This window comes from Procambarus clarkii, chromosome 22 (genome assembly GCF_040958095.1).
Source record: "Procambarus clarkii isolate CNS0578487 chromosome 22, FALCON_Pclarkii_2.0, whole genome shotgun sequence".
Lineage (NCBI taxonomy): Eukaryota > Metazoa > Arthropoda > Malacostraca > Decapoda > Cambaridae > Procambarus > Procambarus clarkii.
In genome coordinates, this window is record NC_091171.1 from 22,932,083 (window position 1) to 22,945,265 (window position 13,183).

At 43.2% G+C, this 13,183-nt stretch overlaps 1 protein-coding gene across 9 annotated transcripts in view; it reads right to left on the reverse strand.

Moving 5' to 3' along the window:
* The window catches only part of LOC123757937 (monocarboxylate transporter 9), a 589,339-nt gene that overhangs the window by 116,176 nt on the left and 459,980 nt on the right, over positions 1 to 13,183 (reverse strand). For 4 of the 9 annotated variants that reach the window (XM_045741907.2, XM_045741944.2, XM_069329537.1 and 1 more), the window contains 3 exons: positions 12,452 to 12,574; positions 3,001 to 3,218; positions 2,221 to 2,378 (listed from right to left, as the gene is read on the reverse strand). In XM_045741907.2, coding sequence (XP_045597863.2) covers positions 2,221 to 2,378; positions 3,001 to 3,055 — 213 coding nt within the window. In that variant the 5' untranslated portion in view covers positions 3,056 to 3,218; positions 12,452 to 12,574. Of the gene's footprint in view, positions 1 to 2,220; positions 2,379 to 3,000; positions 3,252 to 12,451; positions 12,575 to 13,183 lie in introns of all 9 variants that reach the window. The other 5 variants (XM_045741953.2, XM_045741970.2, XM_045741962.2 and 2 more) reach the window with 3 other exon arrangements.

Sequence of the window (13,183 nt, forward strand, 5' to 3'; positions counted from 1 at the left end):
TTATTTTATGTACTTCTTGAGATTTGGGCACCATACAACTGCTGCATATTCCAATTTTGGTCTCACAAAAGTCATGAACAGTTTCTTCAGTGTTTAGTGTGTGTGTGTACTCACCTAGTTGTACTTGTGGGGGAACTCTTTGTTCCCACCTCTCGACTGTCAATCAACTGGTGTATAGATTCCTAAGCCTATTGGGCTCTATCATACCTACATTTGAAAGTGTGTATGGAACCTGCCTCCACCACATCACTGCCTAATTCATTCCATTTTTTGAACAATTCTGACACTGAAAATTTTGTTTTCTAATGTCTGTGGCTCATTTGGTTACTCAGTTTCCACCTGTGTCCCACTTGTTCGTATTCCACCCATGTTAATTAGTTTGTCTTTGTCCACTCTGTCAATTCCTCTGAGAATTTTGTAGGTGGTGATATTGCCTCCCTTAACTCTTCTGTCTTCCAGGGATGCGATGCTCAGCCCCGGTAGCCTTTCTTCCTAACTCATACCTAGCTGTTCTGGGACCAGTCTGGTGGCATACCTCTGAATCTTCTGTAACCTTGTCACCTTGTCTTGTGTTTAACTAGGTGTGGACTTCAGGCTGGAACTGCATACTCCAGGATTGGTATAAGTGGTATACAAGGTTCTGATTGATTCCTTACACGTTTCTTAAGGCAATTCTTATGTTGGCATATCTAGCATGTGCCGCTGATGATATCCTTTTGATGTGGGCTTCTGGGGACAGGTTCGGTGTGATATCAACTCCCAGATCTTTCTATTTGACTCTTGCAGGATTTCACCTCCCAGATGGTACCCTGTGTTCGGCCTCCTGTTCCCTTCACCTAATTTCATTAGTTTACACTTGAGTTACACTTTAGTAGCCATTTTCTAAACCATTCCTTCAGTTTGTCCAGTCGTCCTGTAGTCTTTCTATCTTCACATGTCTTGATTCTACTCATAATTTTTGCATCATCAGCGAACTAATTAATTTCAAACAATTAACTTCACAATTCCACAGCTGCTCTACGAGGTACGATTTTCACACCGTTACTCTTCCTCATCATAATTGAAAACAAAACTAGAATACAAACCAATTTTCGTGCCATCCTTTCAAGTCAACATTATACCATTCAACAGTGACAAATTTAAATCACATAAGTACAGGAAAATGAACACCTTCATAGGAGTGCAAAATACAAAACAGCATCATCTCATAGAAAGAGGCTACCTAGCAAAAAGATCTATCGTTTAGAACTCACAAAAAAAAGCAAACATTGCTACATCCAGGAAAATGATTGGGTAGATAACTAGAGTGTCAAAACATAGGGCCACACTAATGATGGTCCTCTTTTAGGCACTGGTGTCATCTTGTTCAGAATTGTTAATATCTCATTACCTTTTTAAAAGCATACGAGATTGCAGAACTTGAAAGTGTGCAGATAACTTGTACTGCATACACACAATCAGTGGAATACTTAAACTACTGTGACCGTCTCAAGGTACTCAAAACCGTATTCCTTGAAATGACGACGAGAAAGATCTCAAAATATACACGTGGAAGATACTGAAAGATCAGGCTCCAAACCTACACAAACAAAAAATATTCCGGAATGAGAGACATGGTAAGAAGTTCAAAATAAATCCAACGAAAAGTCGGGGTGACAGAGGTACAACTAGAGAACGCAGCCAGAACGCAGTCTGGCTTTGATTGTCATTTAGGCCTTTGGCTACAGAGGCAAATAGCCTCCAGGACCTGGCAATCACCAGGGACGGCTGGTCATTGGCATGGTTGTACAAGAACAACTCTCGAAATCTTCGACTGGTAAACAGGTAACTAGTAGTTTTTTACTATTTCAGCCAGGAGAAACGGGTATATGTCTGGTATTTCACCCAGGATCGAGAGAGACTGTTAGGTTCATAAAAATACTCACAAACTTAACCAAGACAAATGGTCAATGTTCTTATAGTATGCATGAAAAACACATAAGGATGTGCTATCTTATTCGTAGTGAAACTGCAGTTCCTAATGTAAAGAAACAAAAACTTTCAGAACATAACGATGAAATAAGAATTAATGCCATTTATTTTGTTTTCATTTAATGACTACCCTTGAAATTTTTGGTCAACAGCATTAAACAAGTGTCAAGATTGCTCACACTAACTGCAGAGAGGTGGCAGGTGTACATGTATGGTCGGAGAGGAAATAGAGGAGGGAAGCCTACTCACCGTGATGATGCAGTTGGCCGCCACGATCACCCAGCCCCACCCACCGTCAGGGGGCACTAGGATATCTGGCCTCGGGGGACGGCTGCAGGGCTTGATAGGACCTCCCTCACCCTTCTTGATGCTGCTGTCTTCGTGAGTCGACTCGACCCATCCTCCACCTGCAGGAGGAAGATTTAAAAATACATAAAACTGCAGAAAGCAAACTGGTCCATTTGAGGCAGGCCAACCAAACAGTTTACATTAAATTCATTAAGTAAAGCTGAGAGACAAATCCTTTACATGGTTCAGATCTGATCTCACCAGCTGTTATAATCAAGCAGATACAGAAGTCAGTCACACGTGTCTTCACAAGGCCTCATAAAAGTAACTATTTAATACCTATACAAATAAAAAAACTACTTTTTGCAGTTAGAAGTACTAGTGGATATACTCTGCTGGCTTTATTTAGCGTTACAATGTCGAGGTGCCACTACCACTTTACCACTATCTCGAGGTAAAGTTGAACTGTCGAGTGAAACTAAAGAACCTGTAGCAAGTATATTATGTCAGTAATATATTTGCTCCAAACTCGCATTAGCTTTTGTACTGATAATGAGATTGGTCTGTTAATTTCACTTAATCCACTAATTACAAATTCATAACTCTTCCTGAATTACAATTAACACTTCTTCTCTACCTGCTAGAGGATGGTAAGGTGTGGACTGATTATATAAGCAATCAATAAGCAAATGCATGCCATATTCACCAACAACAATGTATCACTGTGTGTCCAGTTCCTACCCTCACAAGACGCTTCAGCTTCGACACAGAGCATACGGCCAGACTCCGGCAGCATCGAACTTCCACGCTCTCGTCCCGCACCGAGCTCCTCGACTCCGTCCGCATTCAGAGCCCCACGCTCTACAACTCTCACCCAGCATCCAAGTTCTCCACCCCAGGCCTCACTCAGCTCTGTCCTGCTCCAGGTTTCGTCTCAACTACTACGACACTTTACTACACTGCCAACAAACCGACTGCTGTAACCAAGACTACTAAAATAAAAAAAAAAATAAAAAAAGTGTATCTATTAAACCAAATACGTAGTCGTAAACACTATATTACAAACCGAAGCAATTCTCTGAGCGTACTGAACACCGTGCTCTCACATTTTTAATGCATACCGACATATACTAATATTTATGTAGCCTTTAATCGAGATGCGATACCTTCGTTTAAAGATAAAATATATCTTAGATTTATCGAATTTAAATCTTTCATTCTTCGAGACATTTTCTGTAAACATTTGAAAATGTCAGTGATAGAGTGGAAAATGCTGGCTCAGATTGCCTATGTGTCTTCATTACAGTGGTTATCCCAATCAGGGTGAAAAATAAGCCCTCACAACCTGGCTTTTAGACAAGGAAAACTAGCTAACCCTCCGCTCAAGAGCTAAGTGATATGATGAACAGCCAAGCAAATGCACGCATCAGTCACAAACTTGACCTCCAGTATAAACACATTCCTCACCGGCAGAATGTGACCAAGCCTTCTGATCAGCTATGGTATGAGAACAGAATCAGTGGCAGTCGAGGCCAAAAACAAGGCCTAAAGGAGACATAAAAAGATAAACTTCTTTGTCATTAAATGAAAAAAAAAATATATATATATATTTAAGTAGGCTAACTCCGGATGGGAATGAAAAAAAAACTTCCACCAGAAAGAGTTTAATTGAAAGTCTGAGGGGTCTCTGGTTAAAGGTCGGATTGATTGATTGTTGCCGCCAAAGGCGGCTAGTTTATTGTGCACCCCATACTCATCCTGTGAGCGGTAGCGCAAAAGCATTACAGAGGGCACAAAAGGTCTTTATCAGACCTCATCTTAGATTATTACATAAACAATTTCATCTATCCTTCACACCTTATAGTTACAATGTCAGCTAGTTACAGAGAAAGGTCGGAAGGGTTATTCATCAGAGGACGCAATCCAACCACTAAATCAAGATGTGACTTGCAAATTGAACGAAAGGCAATTGGGTCAGATAGGCCAGTCCATGACTGTAGTTGTGCAGACCTGTTGACTTCACCTCCAACTCGTCTTTACTAACTATCTAGCTCAAGAAATATGGCCCTCTGTAAGAAGAATGCAGATATAGTTCCAGTCAACATAATGAAAAGCAATTCACTGTTCTGTAACTACAGAATGTCATTGCTTTCAATTACTGACAAAATTCTTGGGCAATAATCTCAACAAATTTCAGCATTATTTTTCATCAATTATTATGTGGCCGACAATATCGTTTCAGTAAAAGTCGTTCTGCTGCTGATCTTTTGCTAAACTTCTCCACTAAGTGGCATCAGTCACTGTATGAATCCAAGTGAAATGATTATCAAAAGAAGGCGCCAAGACAGGGAGACTGTAACACCATCAAAGGTGCAGCATTTTTTAAAAGGCACAAAATATCACTAAGGATTCCAATTCGAGAACAAAAGTGCACAAGACAAACGACATTAAAGGTACCAGATTCACCAAGGATTCTATCGAGGGACAAATGACCGTGAGGGACAGTTGGGAAGCAAGACACGCCTGTCCTGGAAGTCAGGACATTCAACAAGGATATGCACGACCGTAAGAGGGACAATAAGCAGCAGGGCGGCACTCCAATAAGTGCCTTCGAGTTAAATGTGTATGTCCAATACATAATCTCGTCAGAGCAGTTTCCCATCGCCGGTTACAGTAGGAGGAGACAGGCCAAAGGGACACACTACCCTTAAGACCCGCAGTTTGTTACCAGTAACCTGCCAATGGGCAAGGCTTGACGTATGAACGACTGGATAGATGATGAAATAGGGAACGCCTTTGCGGGAAATAAGTGCGGATAGCTTCCATAACGACAGCGTCCACATGATCATTTGAGTTGACACCAATATGGCTGGGAAACCAGCAAAACTTAACTGTCTTAAATCTGCTGGAGATAGGAAACGGCCAATGCTGAATTTCAATTACCACAAAATGGACTGGATTAAATGACGACAGAGTCATGAAGGCACTGCAAGAGTTAATTAAGACAAAGGAATGTGAAAGTGAAAATGCAGTTGATAAGGAACATTCAAAATTGCATAAAGTTTTGAAATGAAGATGCTGGTCTCCAGGGTGCAGGCGACACACACACGGTCAGGAAATACGAAAAATACTGCCTACACCGTTGGCAGACTTAGACCTGTCTGTGAAGATGGCAATGGGAGTGGGAGTGGGAAGAAAAGTGTGCAAGGAAAAAGTCTTTCAGAACTTTCTACTATGAGTGGTAGAAGCCTTTGTTATGTGTGTGTCAAGATTTTGAAACTTTGGAAGTGGGACTTTCCTGGGGGAGGGGGGGGGGCAAGGATGGGACGACGAGGAGAAACTTTGGTAATTTGAACCGAGAATCTTGCAAGCGAGACAACTGCATTGAAAAAGGAAGGTGGTGAAAGGAAACAAGGCCCACAGGAGGGGAAATGGTCAAAGCACGACATAAGTGAGAGTGAGGATGTTGTAGGGACCGCACAAGGTAGCAAAAAGAGTAAAGATCACGACGATCCTGTAGAGACAGGATGCCAGTTTCAACATGACTCGGGGTAGAGGGACAAACTAAAGGAACCAGAGCCGAAGCATAACCCTGTATGGTGCAGAGCATCAAGACGATGAAGAGTGGAAGGAGACACAGAAGAGTAAGTGGGATAGCCATAATCGAGTTTAGACAGCTAGAGAGAGAAGCGCACATCTATTAGCTCCCCAGGAAGTATTTGACAACACCTTAAGTTAAGGGTCTTAGAGGTGAGAGATATGCGAGGACCAAGACATATGAATGTCAAATATTAACCCCAAAAGTTTAGCTGAATCTTTATACAAAAGAGGATTACCATAGAGTGACAAAGGGGTGCACGAAGAACGACCTGCTTCCGATTCCGAGTAATAGTCATAGCACAAGTCTTAGTTGGAGATAACCTGAAGCCATGATCGGTGGGTAACACAACACGGCATAAATTGCAAGTTGAAGCTGCCACTGGAGGAAAGGCGAGTCATCACCTCGACAGCAGAGGGTAAGAGTGTCAACATAGAGAGCTGAGAAAATCCCAGAGGAGAGAAGACCATTGAGGGAAAACCAGGAAAATAATAGGGGCTCGGAACATTACCTTGGGATACACCTTCATATTACCAAAACGAGGCAGAAAGCGTGTTACCAAGCCTCACTCTGAAGGAAAGACTAGAGAGGAAGTTTTGCAGGAAAATAGGAAGATTGCAGATGATGAATCACAATAACGTAGCTGAAGAATGTTGACCAAATCGCACATTAGAAATTGAAGAGACAACGAGGTTTCGGTCCATCCTGGACCATTATTAAGTCGATTGTGAAGAAACAAGAAAGGCATGGACATAAGTAAGGCAAGAAAGAGGTGAGGAGGAGGAAATCTTGGAGGAAGGAAAAAGCATGGCAAAAGATAAGGGGTAATGGGTATGAAATGGATAATAAAAGGAGTAAATGGGAATGAAAAAGAAAAAAAGCTTGGGTAGGCTTATGTTAGGTCACGTTTGTTAGAAAGTTTAGAACGTTTGAGTATGTACTGTGAAAGGTAAGAGTCAACAACTGACAACGAATCTTCCACAACAGAACCACAGAGGTAAAGGGCTGGCGAGACATCTGGAACAATACCCGCTATCTTACAGATTTTCTTCCAGATCTGAGGGAGAAGAGTGTCAACCATAATGGTGGAGACATAAGAGTTCCAGCTCATGCTTAGCCATATGGATGGCCACCACACTAGCCTTCCGAAACAAAAGAAAAGAATCAACACCTGTTGGCGACAGTGTTTCTTGCAGGCTGCACGCTTACAGCGGACAGCCGGAGGACAGTCTGAATTCCACCAGGGAACACACTTCCGTGTGCTCTAGAAGGAAGAGCGAGGAACAGAGCGAAGGGCAGCGTCCAATATCGTGTCATGAAAAAGGAGGAGGGCTTATGGGAGGCAGATCAGAGAGGTCAGAAAGAGTAGCATGTAGGGTGAATAGATTCCAGTGAGCCTTGGCAAACTGCCACCGAGGGAAGGAGACGGGGATGGTAAAAAAGAGGTGACAAAGATGGGGAAATGGTCACTGTTATGGAAGTCATCAAGAAACTGCCATGTGAAATCTAAATAAAGAGAAGAGGAGAGGAGCAGAGAGAAAGATCTTCCCAGAACTTGTATGCCGACAAGTATGCCGACAATCACCCGAAAGGAGCACAGGCTTCGGTAAGGAGCCCAACAGGTGTTTAAGATTAGGAAGAGAAAGTGGGACATTTGGGAGATAAACAGAACAGACTGTATACCATTTACTCACAAAGATACAGGCCGCAGAGCACTGAATGTGCGACTGAAAAGGTATGGGGAAAAATGGAAAATCATTGCGGACCAAGAAAGCAGTAGAGTTACAGGCCCCAGCAAAAGTCGGACGGGGAAAGATAAAGGAATAATCACAGAAGTGACCAGGACGAGCGCCAAGCATCGGCTCCTGGAGACATACATAAAGCTGTGAAAACTGCGTGATCAGAGTTCCTGTGGAGTTCATGGAAGTTGGCGTAAAAACGACCAGTATTCCATTGAAGAATTGACAATGTCAAAAATACAGATAACAGAAACTGAGATAAGGGAAAAACAAAGGCAAAGAGGAAAAAAACAGTCACAGGATAATAAATAGGATTAGGGTCATTGAAATTGGGGTTATGGGGCATTGGTAAATCTAGCAGAGATGATGGGGTCAAGGGAGTGATATGATGGGCCGGAGGCGGACTGACAGAGTCTGGAGTGAGAGGAGGCATCAAAGAGGGGCGGTCAAGGAAATCGGGGAGACGGACAGAAACCGGGGAGTGCATCTGATCAAGGGCAGCATCCGATAGAGAATTAAGGACCAAGGAAGCCTCCATAGCTGGGACAGGTGACTCTGCACTGAAATGGGAGGGGCTGTAGGGATGGAGGATGTCATGACCCCATATACACTAGTATGATCATACTGTGGCTGGTGTATGATGTGTTCAAACTGTATATTGATATCTTGGCTGATTAGCCTAGTATCACAAATATTATTATATTTATCTAATCATCTTTCGACAATATACTAGTATAAATTGTGTATTGCCAATGTCTGTATAATATACCTATGCATATTATATTTCAATACCAAAGTTATATGCCATGTATTTGTGGCTATATTGGAAGTGTAATAAATAGGAGAAGCCTAATGTCCTGTAGCTTGGAAAACACCATTATGTGCTTATAGTATAGAATGCTACGTGTTGCTGATAGGACATGATATGGGTATTATGACGTAGAATGTATACATTTAGCTGTCTGATGTATTATTAGCATTTATACTGTGAAATACCCATTTCATTATTGTTCATGGCATTGTCCTCTTGTCATGTCAGTAAATTATACTGTGATGTATACCACAGAGGCAAGGTTTTGATACTCATGTTGTATATGATACTTGTATTTCATGTATACTTATGTATAATGGCTGACCGGTAACGTCTTGAAATCCTCCCTTAACTCCCCTCCCCCCCCCCCCTCCCTGCGTACCGTCCCCAGCCAGTGTTACCATGCCTTGCTAATATGAATTCCCTGTTGATTTATTTGTACATCATGATATAACCTATTATGTATTAACTATTGATATGTATTCTTATGTAAGGTTGTGTATTATAACCTTGGTTTAGTTATTGTATAAATTAGGAGTTATTTACTGAGAAATATCTGTATGTGAGTTTGCGATATTCGAAAGAGGAGAGTCAGCTTAATTGTGGATTTGGAAACTGTGTCACTCCCGGCCTGCTTGGCTCCTGAGCGGCCACTACTCTTTTGATCTTCCTAGTCGACTCTTTTGATCTTCCTAGTCGGGTGCATGTGTGTCACCCTGGTCCGGGTTTTAGTGGCCTTATTTGTGTTAATTGACTGTTAGGATATTTAATATTATACAGTAGTGTTTTCCATGGATCATTTCTACCGTTGTACATTTATACCAGGTGGTAGGTGCTTTTATATGTATTATTGAGGTGGGTATCTGAGGATCTTAATTGATGCCATTGTGCTATGTATATTGATTCCTCAACCTCATTTGTTAATGATTGTGACACCACCATCCTGTATTAGTATTATCAGCTAGTGCTGAGTGTATGCAGTTTTGAGATCTGTTGACGATCATGCAAAGCTATAAGAAGCTGGATAAAGTAATAGAATGTGAGTTATTGAAATTGTAGTTTTCTTATGATGTTATGGTGACTTCTGTTATATGCCCCAGTAAACTGGAATATTTTTTGCTAGCCTTTGAATCCCTATTGATATTTGGCCAGGCTACGTTTTCCAGCGATGCTGTAGGTTCACTCAATCATAATATTATATGGGGCTCCATAACAGAGTCGAAAGGTGACGAAGAGTGATGCCTTCTTACCCGCGGGGGAGGAAGAAGGAAAGGAACCAAGTTTGCATTTCATACGTAGACTGGCGTACCAGCAGCAATGTCCTGGGCGACAGCCTCCACAGTCTCAGCAAGAGAGGGAGAAGGGAAGTGATCAACACGAAGATTGCCGGGAAGAGGATGGCCAACGGCCTAAACAGACAGGTGTTGTGGAGAGCCAAAAGACAGAGGGAAGGACTGAGAAGAAGGATTGGGGTGAGAAGGGAAAGAGGGAATACGAGACTGGGAAGGAAGGCAGGAAACACCAAGAGGAAGGCTCCTCAGGCCCAGAATGCAAAGGAGCAGATGGGGAGGTGGTGGAGGTGTCAGGGTCTAAAGCCTGGAAACAGTTCCGGGACTGAGAAAGTGGTTGAGAGTAAGAAGTGGAATGCAACACACGAGCAAAAGACATGCCAGAGAAAGAAGGAAGACGGCGAATCCGGCGTCTCGCCTTTGGAAAAGATAAATGCTCGCGATGTTTCAAATTGAGGATGGCTTCCTCAAATTTGTAGTGCACACATGTACAAGAGAAGGCAAGGTGGGCATCACCGCAATTGATGCAGTGAGCTTGGGAAGAAGAGCACTGTCTTAGAATGACCCGAGTCTCCACACAAGGGTCAGACACACCTCACTTGTGCATTTTATGGGACCATGCCCAAATATCTAGCACTTATTACAGAGGGAAAGAGAGGGAATGTACTCCTGAACGGAGCATCTGGCACCAGCAAGAATTACTGAGGATGGAAGGGACCGACTATCAAACGTGATCTACATTTGCGCGAAGAGGCTGACGACCATGAGGGGGGTCATGAGAGGGTGACACCATGACACTGTAACCGGGACACATATACAAATGTGTGACAACCTAGTTTTCAGAAATGAAGTAGACAGTTTGAGAATGAAGTTTTAACTTATCAACAATCATGAGTAAGGTGCTAAACGTAACGAGGCAGCCAAGAAGCTTGCAACCCTACCTTGAGGTTACCTTGAGGTGCTTCCGGGGCTCAGCGTCCCCGCGGCCCGGTCGTCGACCAGGCCTCCTAGTTGCTGGACTGATCAACCAGGCTATTGGACCCGGCTGCTCGCAGCCTGACGTATGAGTCACAGCCCGGTTGATCAGGTAGATATTAGATACATAAGATACATTTCCATAAGATTCCCTAAGATACATTTCCCACCTCGACAGCAGGGGTTGCAAAACTTTATGTGAATAAGCTAGAAAACTCACCTCCAGTGAACTAAAGCTCTCGGCCATTAACTTTATGAAGGGTTGCCATTCTCAGGATCATCCCTCCAAAGCTGACAGCCATTTTGAACATGTTTGTTCAACACTTACACGGGGAAAATCAAATCAACTGACCACTTGAAGGATCTAGTACACAGGTGGCTCAGACTTCATCCAGTAATATTATAATCCAATATTGTATGATTAGAATTAAATAATGTTTATTCTTAATAGAAACAAATAAAAAGTTCACAAGATAAATGTTTCTTGGGAAAGGCTTTATATGAACTGATGTAAGACAACAGCTCTTAGCTTGCAGAATCATTAGGAACTTTAGCGCCAATCCTATGGGACCAGGCTCGGTTAGGAAAAGAACGTAAAAGAAAGGTGAGTGTGAGAGAGAGAGAGAGAGAGAGAGAGAGAGAGAGAGAGAGAGAGAGAGAGAGAGAGAGAGAGAGAGAGTGAGAGAGAGAGTGTGAGAGAGAGAGTGTGAGAGAGAGAGTGTGAGAGAGAGAGTGTGAGAGAGAGAGTGTGAGAGAGTGTGAGAGAGAGAGTGTGAGAGAGAGAGTGTGAGAGAGGGAGAGTGAGTGAGTGAGTGAGTGAGTGAGTGTGAGAGAGAGTGTGTGAGAGAGGGAGAGTGAGTGAGTGAGTGAGTGAGTGAGTGTGAGAGAGAGTGAGTGTGAGAGAGAGTGAGAGAGAGAGAGAGAGAGAGAGAGAGAGAGAGAGAGAGAGAGAGAGAGAGAGAGAGAGAGAGAGTGTGAGAGAGAGAGTGTGAGTGTGAGAGAGAGAGAGTGTGAGTGTGAGAGAGAGAGTGTGTGTGAGAGAGAGAGAGTGAGTGTGAGAGAGAGAGAGTGAGTGTGAGAGAGAGAGAGTGAGTGTGAGAGAGAGAGAGTGAGTGTGAGAGAGAGAGAGAGTGAGTGTGAGAGAGAGAGAGAGTGAGTGTGAGAGAGAGAGAGAGAGTGAGTGTGAGAGAGAGAGAGAGAGAGTGAGTGTGAGAGAGAGAGAGAGTGAGTGTGAGAGAGAGAGAGAGTGAGTGTGAGAGAGAGAGAGAGTGAGTGTGAGAGAGAGAGAGAGTGAGTGTGAGAGAGAGAGAGAGTGAGTGTGAGAGAGAGAGAGAGTGAGTGTGAGAGAGAGAGAGAGTGAGTGTGAGAGAGAGAGTGAGTGTGAGAGAGAGAGAGAGTGAGTGTGAGAGAGAGAGAGAGTGTGAGAGAGAGAGAGAGTGAGTGTGAGAGAGAGAGAGAGTGAGTGTGAGAGAGAGAGAGAGTGAGTGTGAGAGAGAGAGTGAGTGTGAGAGAGAGAGTGAGTGTGAGAGAGAGAGAGAGTGAGTGTGAGAGAGAGAGAGTGAGTGTGAGAGAGAGAGAGTGAGTGTGAGAGAGAGAGAGTGAGTGTGAGAGAGAGAGAGTGAGTGTGAGAGAGTGAGTGAGTGAGTGAGTGAGTGAGTGAGTGAGTGAGTGAGTGAGTGTGTGTGTGTGTGTGTGTGTGTGTGTGTGTGTGTGTGTGTGTGTGTCCCCCATTCCCCTCTACAGGCTAACTACAGTAGCGGCTGTAGCCACAGTAACTCACCTGGAGGAGGGTTCGAATTATGGGTCTTGGCGTCCATGACCATAGCGTGGGGCCAGAAGCGTTGTGGTGCTGATGTGGACCTCGCGCCCTTCTCACCCCTCTCCACTCCCCCTCTCGCTCATTCTGAAGGCAGGACAATAGTTTCCTCAGTTATTTAAACAAGCAAATAGGCTTTATTTTGTAATGATGCAGTAACAGAGGGGAAATGATAGTTTAGCAACATGGTACATTGTAATCCTATCATAATACATTTACCTATATACATACATTTATATGTATATATATACATTTACCTAAGTATACCTTTTTTATTTGGAATTTACCTAAGCCAAATAGAGATTTTTTCCGAGAAGACTAGAAAGAGAGGAAAGAGAGGAAAAAGAGAGGAGAGGGGGGAGAGAGAGAGAGGAAAGAGAGAAACTTTGAATTGGAACCCAGTCATGATCTTCCTCGCTACATTTCTGAACATCTAAGTCATAAGACCCATCAAACCAGACAGCATGAGGTACCTGGAGCTGTACAAAGACTATCCCCCTCCCGTGTTCTTGAAGACTTTATCCACTTCCGTGTTCAACGTATCCTCATAATTCCCCCAACGGCAGCCATAGTGCAGGCTATACTCACCTCACCACCCTGTGTAACTAACCAAACTGTCAGATGAAGGCTTTACTATCACAAGCCACTCGTTGAGTCTACAGTACCTGCATTAATACAGATGTACTGTAGTGCAGT